Here is a 14,515-nt window from a genome sequence, read left to right as displayed (position 1 = left end):
CTTCCTAAAATTTTCCTGGATTTGATCAAACATGGGCTGAACTTTTTGCGAATATCTCTAGTTTTCATCCGTTTTCTGCAATTCCGACTCTCTGTCAGAGATGTGAAAATAATGCTTGATTTTCAAAAAACGGTTCCTACTCATCAGTTTTTTTGCCATAGAATTTTCGTATATGGTGTCTTGAGACCAGTAATCACTTATTCTAGGAATTTTTACTGAACTCATGATGAGTAAAATGCCAAAAAAGCACCACAATTCGTCAATAGAAGTCAATGGGCTCTAATTTGTGTCCTCTATGTTTTTCTGTTTTTGGCAAAACTCTGCATATTTGTTTGTATTTTCCATAAGTGATTTACAAAGCTCATCAGTTAAATAGAGCTTTAGATAATCTAATGGTGACGAATCGGGTAGTAATACATGGTTTGGCCCTGAATTTAGACAAAAATCTTTTCATTTTTTACGTCAGATGTCCAATCAAATTCTACTGGATTTTCTTCATCATCTTCCTCATCACTACTACTGCTATCGTTAGGGGCAATAGTGGTTTCAGTTGGAGCTACATCATCAAATTCTTCATCATCCCCTGATTCATTAAAATCAGACTCATCTGTATCATCATTGAAAATTATTTTCAAAGCTTCTTCGGTCGAAAGACCTTTACGGCGAAAAGACATTTTCGTTTATATATATAAAAAAAAAAAAAAACAAGAGAAAGCAACTTTACAAGAGCAGAATGATATGAAACAAACTTTTGTTGAAAAATCCCTCTATTCTCGCCCCTTTTCGTAAAATTCCTTCAAGGACGATTACTGCCACACCTCCCTCATTATGCGTCACTTTTCTTTTCGAAAAGGGGAAAAAATTTCTACCCAATTTCACGGGCACTTCGGGCGTTTTCGGTAGTCTAGTTGACGAGGTGTTGTGATAACGGTATAAGTAAAGAGTCAGAAGCCGTGGGTCGACAGTGACATTTTGTTTATTGAACTAAGAACTAATGCAATGTTATACGAAAAGATTCAGGTATTTATATGAAACATACAAGGAAATAGGAAAACTTAAATGGTACATTGACATAGATTCTACAACACAGCTGTTATTACATCAGATGGTTATAGCGGATGACGCCCGGTGGCTGAGCGGTAGCGCTTCGCGCTGTCGTGCCACAGGTCCTTGGTTCGATCCTCGGGCCGGGCAAGGTTGACTCAGCCTTTCATCCCTTCAGTGGGTCGATAAATGAGTACCAAGCATGCTTGGGAACTAAACACTGGGGGTTTCGCGTTCGGCTGACCACCTGACCGGAACATCTGCTCCTGCACCCCAGAGCCCAAGGTCAAGAAAACTGAGATGGGCACAGTAGGCCTTGGCCCTCTATGGGCTGTCGCGCCACTGAGTTTAGTAGTTTAGGTTATAGCGGATGTTCAATAGGAAGTAAGTGTCCGAGAAGGCATTCTTCTCACGACCTTAAATGATCTTTAATATGTGATTACAAGGAAAGTCCGGGATAAAATAAGATTACAACAGTCAACACGAGGCGTTCCGGTAGCGAAAGTGTTAAAAACAAAAGACATAGGCATTGTTTTCCAGTAAGAGCCTCCAGCTCTTAGAATACCTGGGGACACCCTTTCCCGATTATATCAAATATACATCTACCTTTCTCTCTCTCGCATCCCTCCGACGGGATGACAAAAGTGCGCCTTAAAAGGTCGCCAAACAGTTGCCAACCATTACAGTCTCCACCGTTAAATGTGGTAACACTATCAGTGATAATTTTTTTTTTCCCGGGGACTCCCCAACGACACTTGTTGCGTATCATTGTATTTCTCTTTCCTTTTATTTTACTTTTAACGTCGTCAGTGAACAGTGAGTACCTACCTACTCGAGCACAATCTAATATTGTATTGTTTAAATAAATTAGAAAACTAAAATAATGGATAAAAAGAAGAAACCCAGTGGTGCATTTAAACGCAAACAACGCCAAGAAAGAGAAGATAGTAAACAAAAATTGACAAGTTTTTTAGCCTTCTGCAAGTACATCTGTACAAAAGTGTGAATCAAGTACAAAAGTGTGACGAATTCCAAAGAAAATATTCAGATATAATAGGCCCTAGTTTTTCACTTCAATTTATTAATATTTACCACCTAGTTTTACCTCAACTAACTCAAGCATTCACCAATTATATAAGGAAATAATGAGATTGATTGATTGAATGTAAGATTTAATGGCACAAGGTCCAGAGAGGACATGCTGCGCCAGACACACGGTTTTAAAAACATATTAAAAGGTAGAATAGAGTACAATTACACAATAAGTAAAGTAAAAATGATGAGAATTCTAAAACAGTGTAAATGCAAGTATTTTTATATGTGGATAAATCTCTTATATACTGTTTAAAATACCAATAGTGCGAAGAAAAGCAAAGATGTTAGGATGATGGTTTTCATCTAACAAGTCTTTTATGCATAAAATGGAGCTACCAAAAAAGGTGAGGCGAAGCTGGTTAAAACATGGACAAAGTATTAAAATGTGATGAATCGTGAGTAAAACGTTGCAATCGTTGCATTTGGGAGGAGGTTCTCCAAATAGCAAATGAAGGTGAGTAAGTCGAGTATGTCCTACTCGCAAGCGGGTGAGTTTGACATCTGCCCTGCGCATGTGCAGTGCAGGCCAAGGCTCCAAAGTAGGTTTAACAGAATGTAATTTGTTTTCGCCTTGCAGGTCCCAGTGTTGCTGCCATAAACACTGAAAAAATTTGCGAATGTGGTTTTTTAAATCAGAAAATGGGACAGATAATGTTATTGGAGAAGAGGCAGATCGTGCAGCAGAATCAGCTTTGTCATTTCCTTTAATACCTACATGACTGGGAATCCAGCAAAATAAAATTTTAAAACCCTTCTTGTATAGAGAAGTCAATATATGTTGAATAAAAATTAAAATTGGATGAGCTTCGTTTCTCACATGTTCTAACTGTCTTAAAACACTCAAACTATCCGAGTATATACAAAATTTTCGAGCCGAATGCGAAGAAACGAGTCTTAAAGCTAAAAGGATAGCAAATGCTTCCGCTGTAAAAACAGAGCAAATTGCAGGAATGTCGTAGCTGTAAGTAATATCAGCCACAACAATCCCACAACCAACATGTCCAGGGAACTTAGATCCATCTGTAAAAACTGCTATGTATTGTATATACTGATGACGATGGAAAGTGAACAGCTGTTGAAAAATGCTAGGTGAGACATTAGATTTACTGTATGTCACAAATGAACAATCAAGATAATATGATGAAATAGTCCATGGTCCGATGAGAAAATAATTTACAGATTGCGATGGTATATCACAAAAATCAAATGTCTGAATGAGTGATCGCATGCGAGAGTTAAAAGGTGGTATATATGAGGGTCGTGCATCATATAATCGTTGTAAACTTAGTGGAATAATCTCACGTCGAAGAGGGTTCGATGAAGATGACAGGACGCGAAAGAAGGAAATAATGAGCAAATATGGAGTGCTAGAATGCGACCTAACGGAAGCATTTACAGCAATGTTACTATTCTTTACAATTCCTGTCACTTCTGCAGTAGCTGAAAGGTCATTTAGCAAATAAAAAATAATAAAAAATTATTTAAGAAATAATATGGGCCAAACTCGACTCCGACATTTATCGCTAATAGCAATTGAAAACAAAACCGCATCAGGCCTGGATTTAAACGAAGTCATTGATACTTTTGCGAAAACTAAAGCTAGGAAAAAATTGTAAATAGAATCGCTATTTAGTCAGTTGGTCCCTTGAATCTTCTCTATTTCGTTTTATAAGCCGAACCTAATTCAAGTATTAATTGTAATTTATGTTGTTACTGTTTAATATTTTTATTACCTGCCCTGCAGTGCACAAAAAAGATCTTAAGTAGCTTAGCATTTTTAAAGTATTTATATATTTCATATTTTTATTTGATAAAACCTAATCAGTTTACATAGCAGTGGGGATCCATTTTTTTAATTTGCCCCAGGGGCCCTTGGTTACCTAGCTACGCCACTGAGTGTATTAAGTATTTTTTTCAAAATTTTGTCGGGAATTGTAGTTAGCAACTTGTGAGAAAAAAACGATTTGAATATCTTCAAAAAATTATACTGCAAAATTAGGAAAAAATATTTGTTTCAGCGCAGGTGGGAAAGAACTACTTTAAAAACGTATTTTAACACTCGGACGGCCGAATATTCGGTATACCCCGAACGGCCATAAGCGGTCAAATTGACCGATCCTTAAAAACATTGATAAAAATTGAATGTTAAGGTATATTAGTTTAGATATTTTTATTTTCATGTTGCTCTCATATGAATCATAGTTTAAAATATTTAATTTTATTCATTTATTGGAAAAAAAACATATTGAGTTAGTGGTTAAATGATAAAAAATAATTGTACTAAAATAAGATTTAATGCATTTTAACTCTTTTTAAACACAATAAGAGGTTTTCGGGCTAATATCTATTTAATATTTATTATGTTACAATCATTATTTAATTGTGATATGTTAATAGTAGTTGGGGTAATAATTAGAATACATAATAATTTACTCACAAAAGCGATAGCTCAGTCTTTTTCACAAGAAATACATACACTAATTTTTTTCACTTTTGCGGTACATGGTCCACAGATATATTTCTTGCAGTTTTCACACATATTGACTGTTTTATTACCTTTACAATTCTCTGCTACTTGGCATTGTTTCCTTTTTATACCATGCGTTTTGGGATCAGTTGTAATGTCCTTCTTAGGAATTATTTTGCGCATGTCAAGATGTTTTTTTTTCTTAACTCATCTGATAATTTCAAAATAAAGTCTCTGCGACTTATGTTAATATCGATCAGTTCCTTATATAAAACCCACGCATTTATGGCTGCTAAGTCAAGAATGTTGAAGAATACAAGAACTGGCCAACGTCTTGAACAGGATTTCACAGAATATTTTCTTGCCATCTGATCTACCACATCAATACCATATTTCGTAGAGTTGTAATATGTTATGACTTCCGGAGTCTTTTTCTCTGTGTTTGATGCATTCAAATTAGGATGGAGGGAGTTCAGAAGAAGGACATTTTTTCTTTTTTGCACTGATATGAGGTTAATATTATGCCATTACAGTGCACTATTTTGCTGGAAAAAAGTTCATCTTGAAGCTTGCGGGAATTTCTTTTTTTGCTCTATTGATTGTTGTTACCAAACTAATGCTTTTCTGTTTAAAGTTTTGAGCTAAATTCAGGGAGGTAAAGAATTTGTCCGTTGTAACATTTCTCCCACTATTATAAAATGGCTCCATCAGTCTGTTTACTACATGCTCTCCAACAGTCATTGCTTCAGGACGTGTCTCATCTTTTCCAAGATAAGGAAACGCATTCAAAATATATTTTGATGCCACATCTGTAGCTAACCAAAATTTAATTAACGAAAATTTCCGTCATTTTTTTCGGGTTCTTTTAGGCCTATTCGTCCACCATCACGCTGACCTCTCACTGCTATTTGTTATCTTCCGCAAAATCTTATAGTTTGTATTATAGGAATCTTTATCTGTTTTTTTCAATATCCAATTTTCTTTGAGCATTGACTTGATTGATAACACTGTCAGCTTTTTTTTTTACAATGGATTTTGTGTCTTCAGCAATCAGAACTGATGTTTTGTGATAAGCGCAATTTTCATGTTGACGAAATATATTTCCTAGGCGTTTTTCAAATTATTAAATGCCCGTGTCTAATGCCCCTGTTACTTGATGATCTCCTTTTCCTACACTATTGGAAGGTGAAAATATTACGCAATATTTACGAAAAGATCAGAATTTTTCTTCAGAATAAGCTAACCACTCAAATTCTTCTAACCATTTCATTTGAAAAGTTCTAGTATGGGTTGAAGTAGAACAACTGGAATTACAAGGAAATTTGTATGCAGGTTGTGGTTTCCAAACATTTTCTACAAGCGAAATTTTTTCTTCATTTGTTAACGAACGAACGGAATCGTTTTGACAACAGTTCCCAATATTATAGGTATTTCTTTTTACCTGGTTGAAATCCTCTGTAATTGGGGCTGGATGTGGATCAACCGTACCGATACCTTCGACACCAGAAGAAATATTTTTTAGTAGCACAGCCAACTTCAGTACTGTCGTTAACAGACTTATTTACAATCTGTTTTTTTTTTTGCAATTTTTTTTTAAATAGAAGCTTGTCTCTTCATTATGAATGCAATTGACTTAATAACAAATTTAAGATTCCTCAACAGCAAAATGCAGATGATCGCTATCCAAGAATCTCACTAGCCCAATAAACAAAGCTACAGATAAAACGACTTGGAGCTAGCTACATACACACTACATGCATATTGTCTGTTTCCCGCTTATATAGATTGAGTTAGAGCGCATGAATTCGAGAAGCTTTGATTTCTGGAATACTCTAAAATTTTCGAACAGGAACCTATTCGAAATTTTGATTGGGTCTTCAAAATAGGCCACGCCTTCATTGTACGCCCATATTTTAGATTTACGATACTCCTAGCGCAATCTATACTTTTTTTCGGAAACTATTTGCGAGCAAATCAATCCGAATATTAACTTTACGTGTATATACAGTGGAGCATCGTTTATACGACGATCACTTATACGACGTTTTAGTGTGGTCCCAAATCATTCCTATTCATTTTAATGTAAAAATATATCGTTTATACGACGCACAGAATCGGTTATACGTCGGTTTTTAGATTTTGTTCACGTTTATTTAATTTTTTTCTTTTTTCTTGTGTATTTATTTTTTCTTGTGTTGGCGTAATTTGCCAACATGAATGATACAGAAAAGGGTGCCAACAAGAATGCTTGGATGACGACCGTAATTTTTACTAGATGACTTAAAAAACTAAACAATGTTATGAAGAGGCAAAAACGAAAAATTTTGCTATTCATCAACCAATGTCCAGCGCACCCATCGATACTAATTATTTTGGAAAATGTTAAAGCTCTCTTTTTTTCCAGCAAATTGCACAAGTGCACTTCAGCCGTTAGATTTGGCCGTGATTAGAAATCTACAATTGCATCATACAAGTAGAAAGCAATAAGTTCAACTCGCTATTCAAAGCATTGTAGAGACTAATAGCAAGAAAATATAATTAAAGCTAACATACATTCAAATTGCTCACTGCAATTTTTCTTCTTTGGTTATTTGTTTGTTTTGCTTTGTCTAATTTAGAAATTTATGTAAATCAACACGATAAACATTAAAATTAACTGAAAACATAGTGAGTTTCAGTTTTAGAAGTAAAAATCGATTATACGACGTTATCGTTTATACGACGTTTTTCGGTGGTCACTTCGGCGTCGTATAAACGATGTTCCACTGTATATATAAAATTTTGGATTTCAGGGGGCTCCCATATATATGTTGAGAAACGGATCTGAAAAGTTTCCTTGTTCCTCGTAATATTTTGTAATCGCCCTGACATACTTTAGGATCCGGGAAAGTTCACTGGAAATAATAACTGCAAATAATAATCAAAAACAGTCTTCTCAGCCGTCCGCTCTGCTATCTCGTTATTCTATTGGACGTTTACCATCGTCCTTCTACTTCCTTGTATACCCCTATAAAAGGGATGACACAATTGTAAAACCTCACTTCTTAGCTAACAATAAAAGCTTTAAGTCAATCGATCTCATGGCCTATTCCGTTCATATCATTATTTCACAACAATATACGCCCCTGATTGTAATGAGTTTGGACATAAAAGTTCACAATGCTCCACTCCTAAGTTCGAAACTAAAAATGAGATGATTAATGAACTTAATACCCCCCATTTAAAAAAGGATATGCATAAAATTGTAAAAATTAATGGTCATCGTTCTGATTCTCTTTTTGATACAGGCTGTTCTGTAACTTTAATACGTGAAAGTGTTTGCAAAATTATTGGGCAACCTAAAATAAGCTCAGCGAAAATAACACTAACTGCTTTTGGCAAGGGTCAAATTCAACCCCTTGGCTCCTTTAAATCTACCCTTTGAGATAGACGATATTAAATTCCAAACAGATGTATGGGTGGTAAATAATTCAAATATGAATTTGGATGTTATTGTAGGAACTGATGTTTTGAGACAGGGTGAATTTAAAATAAGTGCTAATGGTATTGAATTATTACCTAAACAGGAAGCAAACTTCATTAATTTTATTGATGTTGCTGAGTCAGATAACTCTTTTCCTTTGCAACATATTTCAAAAGAAATCAGAGCACTACTTGAACTTTCACAAAATTATAAACCCCAAAAAACCGAAAATACTGATATTAAGCTAAAGATAGTATTAAATGATGATGTACCAGTAAGTAAATCGCGTCGTTTTTCACTTGCTGGGAAAAGAGAAATTAATGATCAAATTAAGAAATGGTTACACGACAATATTATTAGATCCAGTTGTTCTGATTATGCATCACCTATTGTATTAGTTAAAAAGAAAAATGGCTACTCGCTTGTGTGTTGATTATCGCAATCTAAATAAAAAAATAATTAAAGACCGTTTTCTTTTACCCCTTGGTCAGGATTATGAATCAACCAATCCCGAAAGTGAAATTTTTTCTTAATTTTTTTTATTAAATACGAAGCAATAGGCAACGACGAGTGTGAGATGACCAACGACGAATTTTGAGGTATTTGCAAACATTCTTTTCTATGCACCTTTCTTTCCATTTGTTTTTTGTATTTTTCAGGTTCTCAGGACGTCTGACGAATCAACGATGTCGAATGTGGTACGAGTTCTTAATAAATTTTCTGAATAATAATATAGCCGAGGACGGCTCCAACTGAGGATGGCCGAGTTGTTAAGGTCATGGAATTGAACATAACTATAAACGCCGCCAGATGGCGATAATGACTAATCACCTAACAATAGTGACGTAAACGAATAGACAATGATCTGGTAACGAGATTATTACGATGAATATTTAACAAGGAGAAGAGACGTTCTTCTCTCTGCTACTAATAAGTGTTTTTTTTTTTGTTTTTGTTTCTGTCTACTTTACATGTGTTATGAAATTCGTTTAGTTATAAAGAATGTGTTTATTTTCCACCTTACATTAACAAATATATATATATATATATATATATATATATATATATATATATATATATATATATATATATATATATATATATATATATATATATAAATAAATAAATAAATAAATACAAGAAAACACTAAGAAAGTTAAGAAAAACAATAAGTATCATTTATTGCGCTTAAGCTGCAAGTAAACAGCACTCATTAGATAAGTTCAAAATGAAGAATAAAACAAAGAAAAAAATTTTTTTCCGGTTTTTTAATTAACTTTTCACTTTTTTTTTTTTTTTTAAATAAAATGTTTGTTGTTTTTTTTTTTTTACTTATTATTTCCCACCCCCTTTTTTTCATATGTCTATAATTTTTCTTTGTTTTATTCTTCATTTTGAACTTATATATATATATATATATATATATATATATATATATATATATATATATCATGTCTAAAAGCGTGCACTCTACATATGGTACCTGACTTCACCGAGTGAAGAGCAACCCCTTTTACCTTACCGACAAAGGTGAAGATCAAAGAGAGTTGGAGTTTCAATTCATGTTTATTGTTAGCAAAATATTGCTGACAGAATGATTGGTACATAACAAATATTGAAAGCATTCTAATGTTTCTATCTTTTTCTTCAAACCTGGGATGGAAATGTTATTCTTCTTCTTGAAAAGTTATGAATGCAAATATGAAGATTTATGACTCCAGTGACATGTTAAATAGTGTAACGAAATTCTTGTTTTCTTCGAGTTGATTGCAGTTCAGTTAAATTTTGATTGCGAAAATGAGCAAACGAAAAAGACCTCTTACTCAGGCGGAAATCGATGAGATTTTATTTGCCACAGACACTAGAATGATGAACTATTCAGTGATGATGATGGTTAGCCACTTCAGTCTCTTTCGACAGAAGACAATGATGAAGAGGAGGAGAAGAAAGAAGATGAGAAACACGAAGTAGATGAAGTGGAAGAAATAGATCTGGCTTCTTTAACGGGGACAGAAAATGTATCTGATGAGAAAAGTACTGATACACAATTTAGCACCTAGATCTACACCCTTACTGTTTCTCAAGCTGTTTTTCACAGATGAAATGTGTAAGACAGTAATGGAAAACACCAACAAATATGCTGAATTCGCTCACCGGGGAAAAAAACTGTCGAATACGAAATGGGAGCCAATAAGATAAATTGAAGAGATATGGGCCTTTATTTCTTGCCTCTTCGTCATGAGTCTTGTAAGGATTCCGAGAATAACGGATTATTAGTCCACAAATCCGATATTCTCGAATTTGAAGATCAAAGCAACTATGAGCAAGGGACCGCTTCTTTCAAATTTGGAGATTTTTTCATCTTTCAGATAGAGAAAATGATGTTCCAAAAATAGATGCGGGATACTACCTCATGCAGAAAGTGGATCCTTTCTTAACGGAAATGAGGAGAAATTTCCAAAACCATATCATCCCTTATGAAAATTTATCTGTTGATGAAGCTATCATAAAATATAAAGGTAGACTAGGCATCGTGCAATACATGCCCCAAAAGCCTGCTAAAAGGGGTATTTAAGTATGGATGCTTTGCACGTCATCCCTTGGATATGTTTTGAATTTTGAAGAATACTGTGGGAAAAACGATAAAATTCCTGGTAGGGGCAAAGGAATTGGTTACGATGTCGCACAGCACTTGACTAATTACTTAGATAAGAACACCAGTTATCACATTTATTTTGACAGATATTTCACTAGCGTGCCGCTCTTATTGGATATGTTGAATAAAAATATTGTTTGCTGCGGAACTCTAAACCTTAGCCGAAAATTTTTGCCCCAGGATGTAAAACGCTGGAAGCTGGTGATTCAAAAGTCTTCCAGTGTGTTGAATATCCCAATCTTTTGTGCACAGCGTGGAAAGATAAAAAAGAAATTTTCATGCTCTCTACTAATGAATATGCCACCACATCTTCTGCAAACCGTCGCATAGGTGGAAATGTAACTAATATAAAGTGTCCAACAGTGTTTGTTAATTATAATAAGTTCATGGGTGGCGTTGATCACGCTGATCAGAAGCGAAAGTACTATGAATCTTCACGAAAGTCTAGGAAATGGTGGCTATATATTTGTTGGTTTCTTTTAGACACAGCTGTACACAATGCGTATATTCTATTCTCTCTTTCTCAGCTGCCAAATGAAAAACATTGTTGGACTTCAAAATTGAGCTTATAGATGAAATTGCTCAAGGGATTAATAACAGAAATTATTATTCAAGTCCATCTTCCCGAAATAACAGTCATCCCCACCAAAGGTCAAAACTTTCCACTCCAAGGAGATGTCGCAGATGTGCGAAGCGGAAAAGTAAAACATCAGGAAATTACGCTGTACGAAACTTTTGGGTATGCCAAGCATGCAATGTGTGTCTTTGCATAGACTGTTTCATCCCATTTTACGAGGAACTAACAAATTAGTACACATAATTTTAAGCAGAAAATTCCTTATGAAATCAATCTACTTAAATTTTATATTTAAATAACTTAAGTCAATATCAAACTTTTCAGAATAAATTTAAAATTATCATAAATTGTAACTAATTTTAAAATTTCCCTTTTCTTTTAATCTAAATTTTCGATACATTAATTAAAAGAAAACTAAATTTCTATAGTTCAAAAATTTTTAATACAAGCATAATTCGTTCAAATAGTACTTCGTGGTATTATTTTTATAATATTAATATCGTATTTCTAATCCATCTAATCTATAATTTAAAAAATATGTTTTAATTTTTAAAACATATTTTAAGCTTTTTAAATTTTTTGTTGTGAATTTTTTATGCTCATTGAGTTGAAAAAACACTGTTAACATTAATTGTTTATAGACTGATCAGTTTCTTTATATTGAATACTATTAAATTATATATATTTTTCTTAAAAAAATTGTTTTTACTACATTGAGGTTATAGTAGTTTCTGCGCCGACGGTGCCGTCGAGTTGAGTTGAGTTGTTTCCCCTCCTGCTGCTGAGTTGAGTTGTTTCGCTTCTGCTGCTGAGTTGAGTTGTTTCCCTCCTGCTGCTGAGTTGAGTTGTTTCCCTCCTGATTTAGTTTTGGTTTCGGTTTCCAAAGTTTCTTACTTCCGGTGGCAACACTTAATTTAGTTTCGGTTTCTAAAGTTTCTTACTTCCGGTGGCAACACTTAATTTAGTTTCGGTTTCTAAATTCCGGTGGCAACACATAATTAAGCATAGGTTTCGATTTTCTTTTTCAGTTTCGATTTCGATTTTTAAAAAACAGTCCATTTTAACCTATTTCTGTCATCTTGCTTATTTCTGCCCGCTTATAAAATAAGTTTCGGTTTTCCTTTTTTTTATTATTATTTTTTAGCGGTGGCAACATTCATTTATATAAAATTACTATTAAGGATGGCAACACTTAATTAAGTTTTGGTTTTAAAAAAATAGGAAGACGGTTTTCTTTGACACCTCATGATTTTCGAGTGGTACCAGCTAGTGGTGCCATCTACTGGCACCGCCTAATTTTCGGTGGTGCCATCTACTGGCACTGCCTAATTTTCGGTGGTATCATTTAGTGACGCCATCTAGTGATTAAAATAGCAACTAATTTCTAGATATAAATGTTTGTATTGATGGTGCCATCTAGTGTCAAAAATATTTACTAATTTCGTTCATTTAAATTGGAAAAATTTAATTATTAAAAATAAATAATATAAATGCTCATATTTAATTGAGGATTCGAACTCACCATCTCCAGGGCAAAATGCTTCCATGAGATACTGGTTTTTCAGGCACGCTAACCAGTATCCCAAAGACGCATACAGATACAAGGAACACTTATAGTTTTAAGGAAATAAGTTTAAACTCGCACGCGGTTACGGATAAAATTTCAGTTTAATCTTTTTTGTTGATTTTATTATGACACGGCAGCACTGACTATTTCTGCCCGCCTTACGAACTAGCTACTTTGATTTTTACTTACAGTTTCTATTTTAATATTACTTTAGAGTTGTGGCAACACTTTATTTATATTAATAAAAATGGCAACGGCTCCACAATGACGCTTCTAAATTGATGATGTAATATCATTTTCACTTTTACACGCTACGAATCGTGAGATATCCAGTTCAAACAAGATTCAACAGGGTTGGTCTTGGTCCATGACGTATGAGTATTGAATTCAGTTCTTTTTACTGACATGTTAGTCACGTGACTGTTTCAAATTTTATCATTGGATATTACTTATTTTACTTTGTTAGAATGGCAACAGCATTCTCTGCAATTATAGTATTATCATTTTGGAGTTCTTAGTTTACAAGCACACAACTCTCGTTTCTCGGTAGCGACGCACATTTAACATTGATAATGGTTAATATAAGCAGCGAGAAGAGAAAGATTGGAGATATAAGTGAATCATCTACAACTGAGTTCAACAAGAAGTTAAGAACGAAAATTTCAAATGTAAGTAATGACGCTTATAATAATTAATATTTCTAAATATGCTTATAATTTTAATATTTCTTTTTTTTACTGTTGAAAGTATTATAATCTTTATTATGTAATTAAAAGCATTTCCTTTTTTTTTCTTCTACTTTAGAGTAATGGAAAGTTTGCAGAAGATTGTATTCCAGAAGGAGTATTTCCAATAGGGGATGATGTTTTCGTTGTTGCTAGTGCTTTTCATGGTAATGCTACGGTTCACATTCGACAATACAAGAAGTATGAAAAACATTACTACCCCACAAGAAATGGAATCACTTTGAGACCCTGGTGGACTGAACATATAATGGGTGTTAAGAAAGTTCCAGATACAAAGCAGGAGATACCTCGTGGATTATTGCCTCCAGAAAATTAAATTCAAATAACTAGTGAGAACTTTAAAGATTTTCGCTTTAAGCGATTTGAATATGGACTCGATAATAAAGTGACTTGTAAAGAAATTTCAATTTCACGTGCCCAGTGGAATGAAATGATTAAACGCTACAAGGATATTGCAGCCAGTGTACTAGACCAAGTGTTCCGATGCATGAATCTCTTAACTGCATTTAAGAACTACTATGAGGGTCCAATTGAAGAAAAATTACCTTCATCCTTAGACTATAGCCTCGGTGAAACATATTTAACAGAAGTGCTAAAAAAATCGATTCGTGGCCTTCTCGTGGAGAAGGGTTTAAAAGAGCCACAATCTCTCGCCGAAGAGCTGTGGGCACATTGTGAAGAAACATTTGATTCTTATGCCTTTTCCCTCGAGGAAATGGAAATTGCTGAACGTTTCTATTCCGATTTATGGGAAGATAAAAAAGGTTTGTTATTAAAGCCTATATATTATGTATCAACTAATTTTTTTAAAAATCTACGTTTGGACTTAGTTGCAAGAGAAGTGAGAAATTTCATGTGTCCAGAAAATACTTTTGAATTTTATGAGGATGAGTGTTAAAA

The 14,515-nt window shown here is 34.0% G+C and overlaps 1 protein-coding gene across 1 annotated transcript; it reads left to right on the top strand.

Annotated features, from left to right (window-relative positions):
- The first annotated feature begins 12,114 nt into the window (after window positions 1-12,114).
- LOC147806517 (uncharacterized) lies at window positions 12,115-14,515 on the top strand. The gene is made up of 2 exons (XM_087169307.1): window positions 12,115-13,537; window positions 13,674-14,515. The coding sequence occupies exons 1-2, from the start codon at window positions 13,442-13,444 to the stop codon at window positions 13,929-13,931; spliced, it is 354 nt and encodes a 117-aa protein (XP_087025433.1). The 5' UTR covers window positions 12,115-13,441; the 3' UTR covers window positions 13,932-14,515.

The sequence above is a fragment of the Parasteatoda tepidariorum genome, chromosome 8, assembly GCF_982258835.1.
Source record: "Parasteatoda tepidariorum strain Cologne lab strain chromosome 8, Ptep-v5.0, whole genome shotgun sequence".
In the NCBI taxonomy this organism is placed as follows: domain Eukaryota; kingdom Metazoa; phylum Arthropoda; class Arachnida; order Araneae; family Theridiidae; genus Parasteatoda; species Parasteatoda tepidariorum.
The sequence above is the reverse complement of the archived record's forward strand: the minus strand, read 5'-3'. Positions and strand labels throughout refer to the sequence as shown.

Coding starts and splice junctions, on each gene's coding strand:
- LOC147806517 (XM_087169307.1), top strand. CDS start 13,442: ATGGTTAATATAAGCAGCGAGAAGAGAAAGATTGGAGATATAAGTGAA. Junction 13,538..13,673: donor TAAGAACGAAAATTTCAAAT/GTAAGTAATGAC, acceptor CTTCTACTTTAG/AGTAATGGAAAGTTTGCAGA.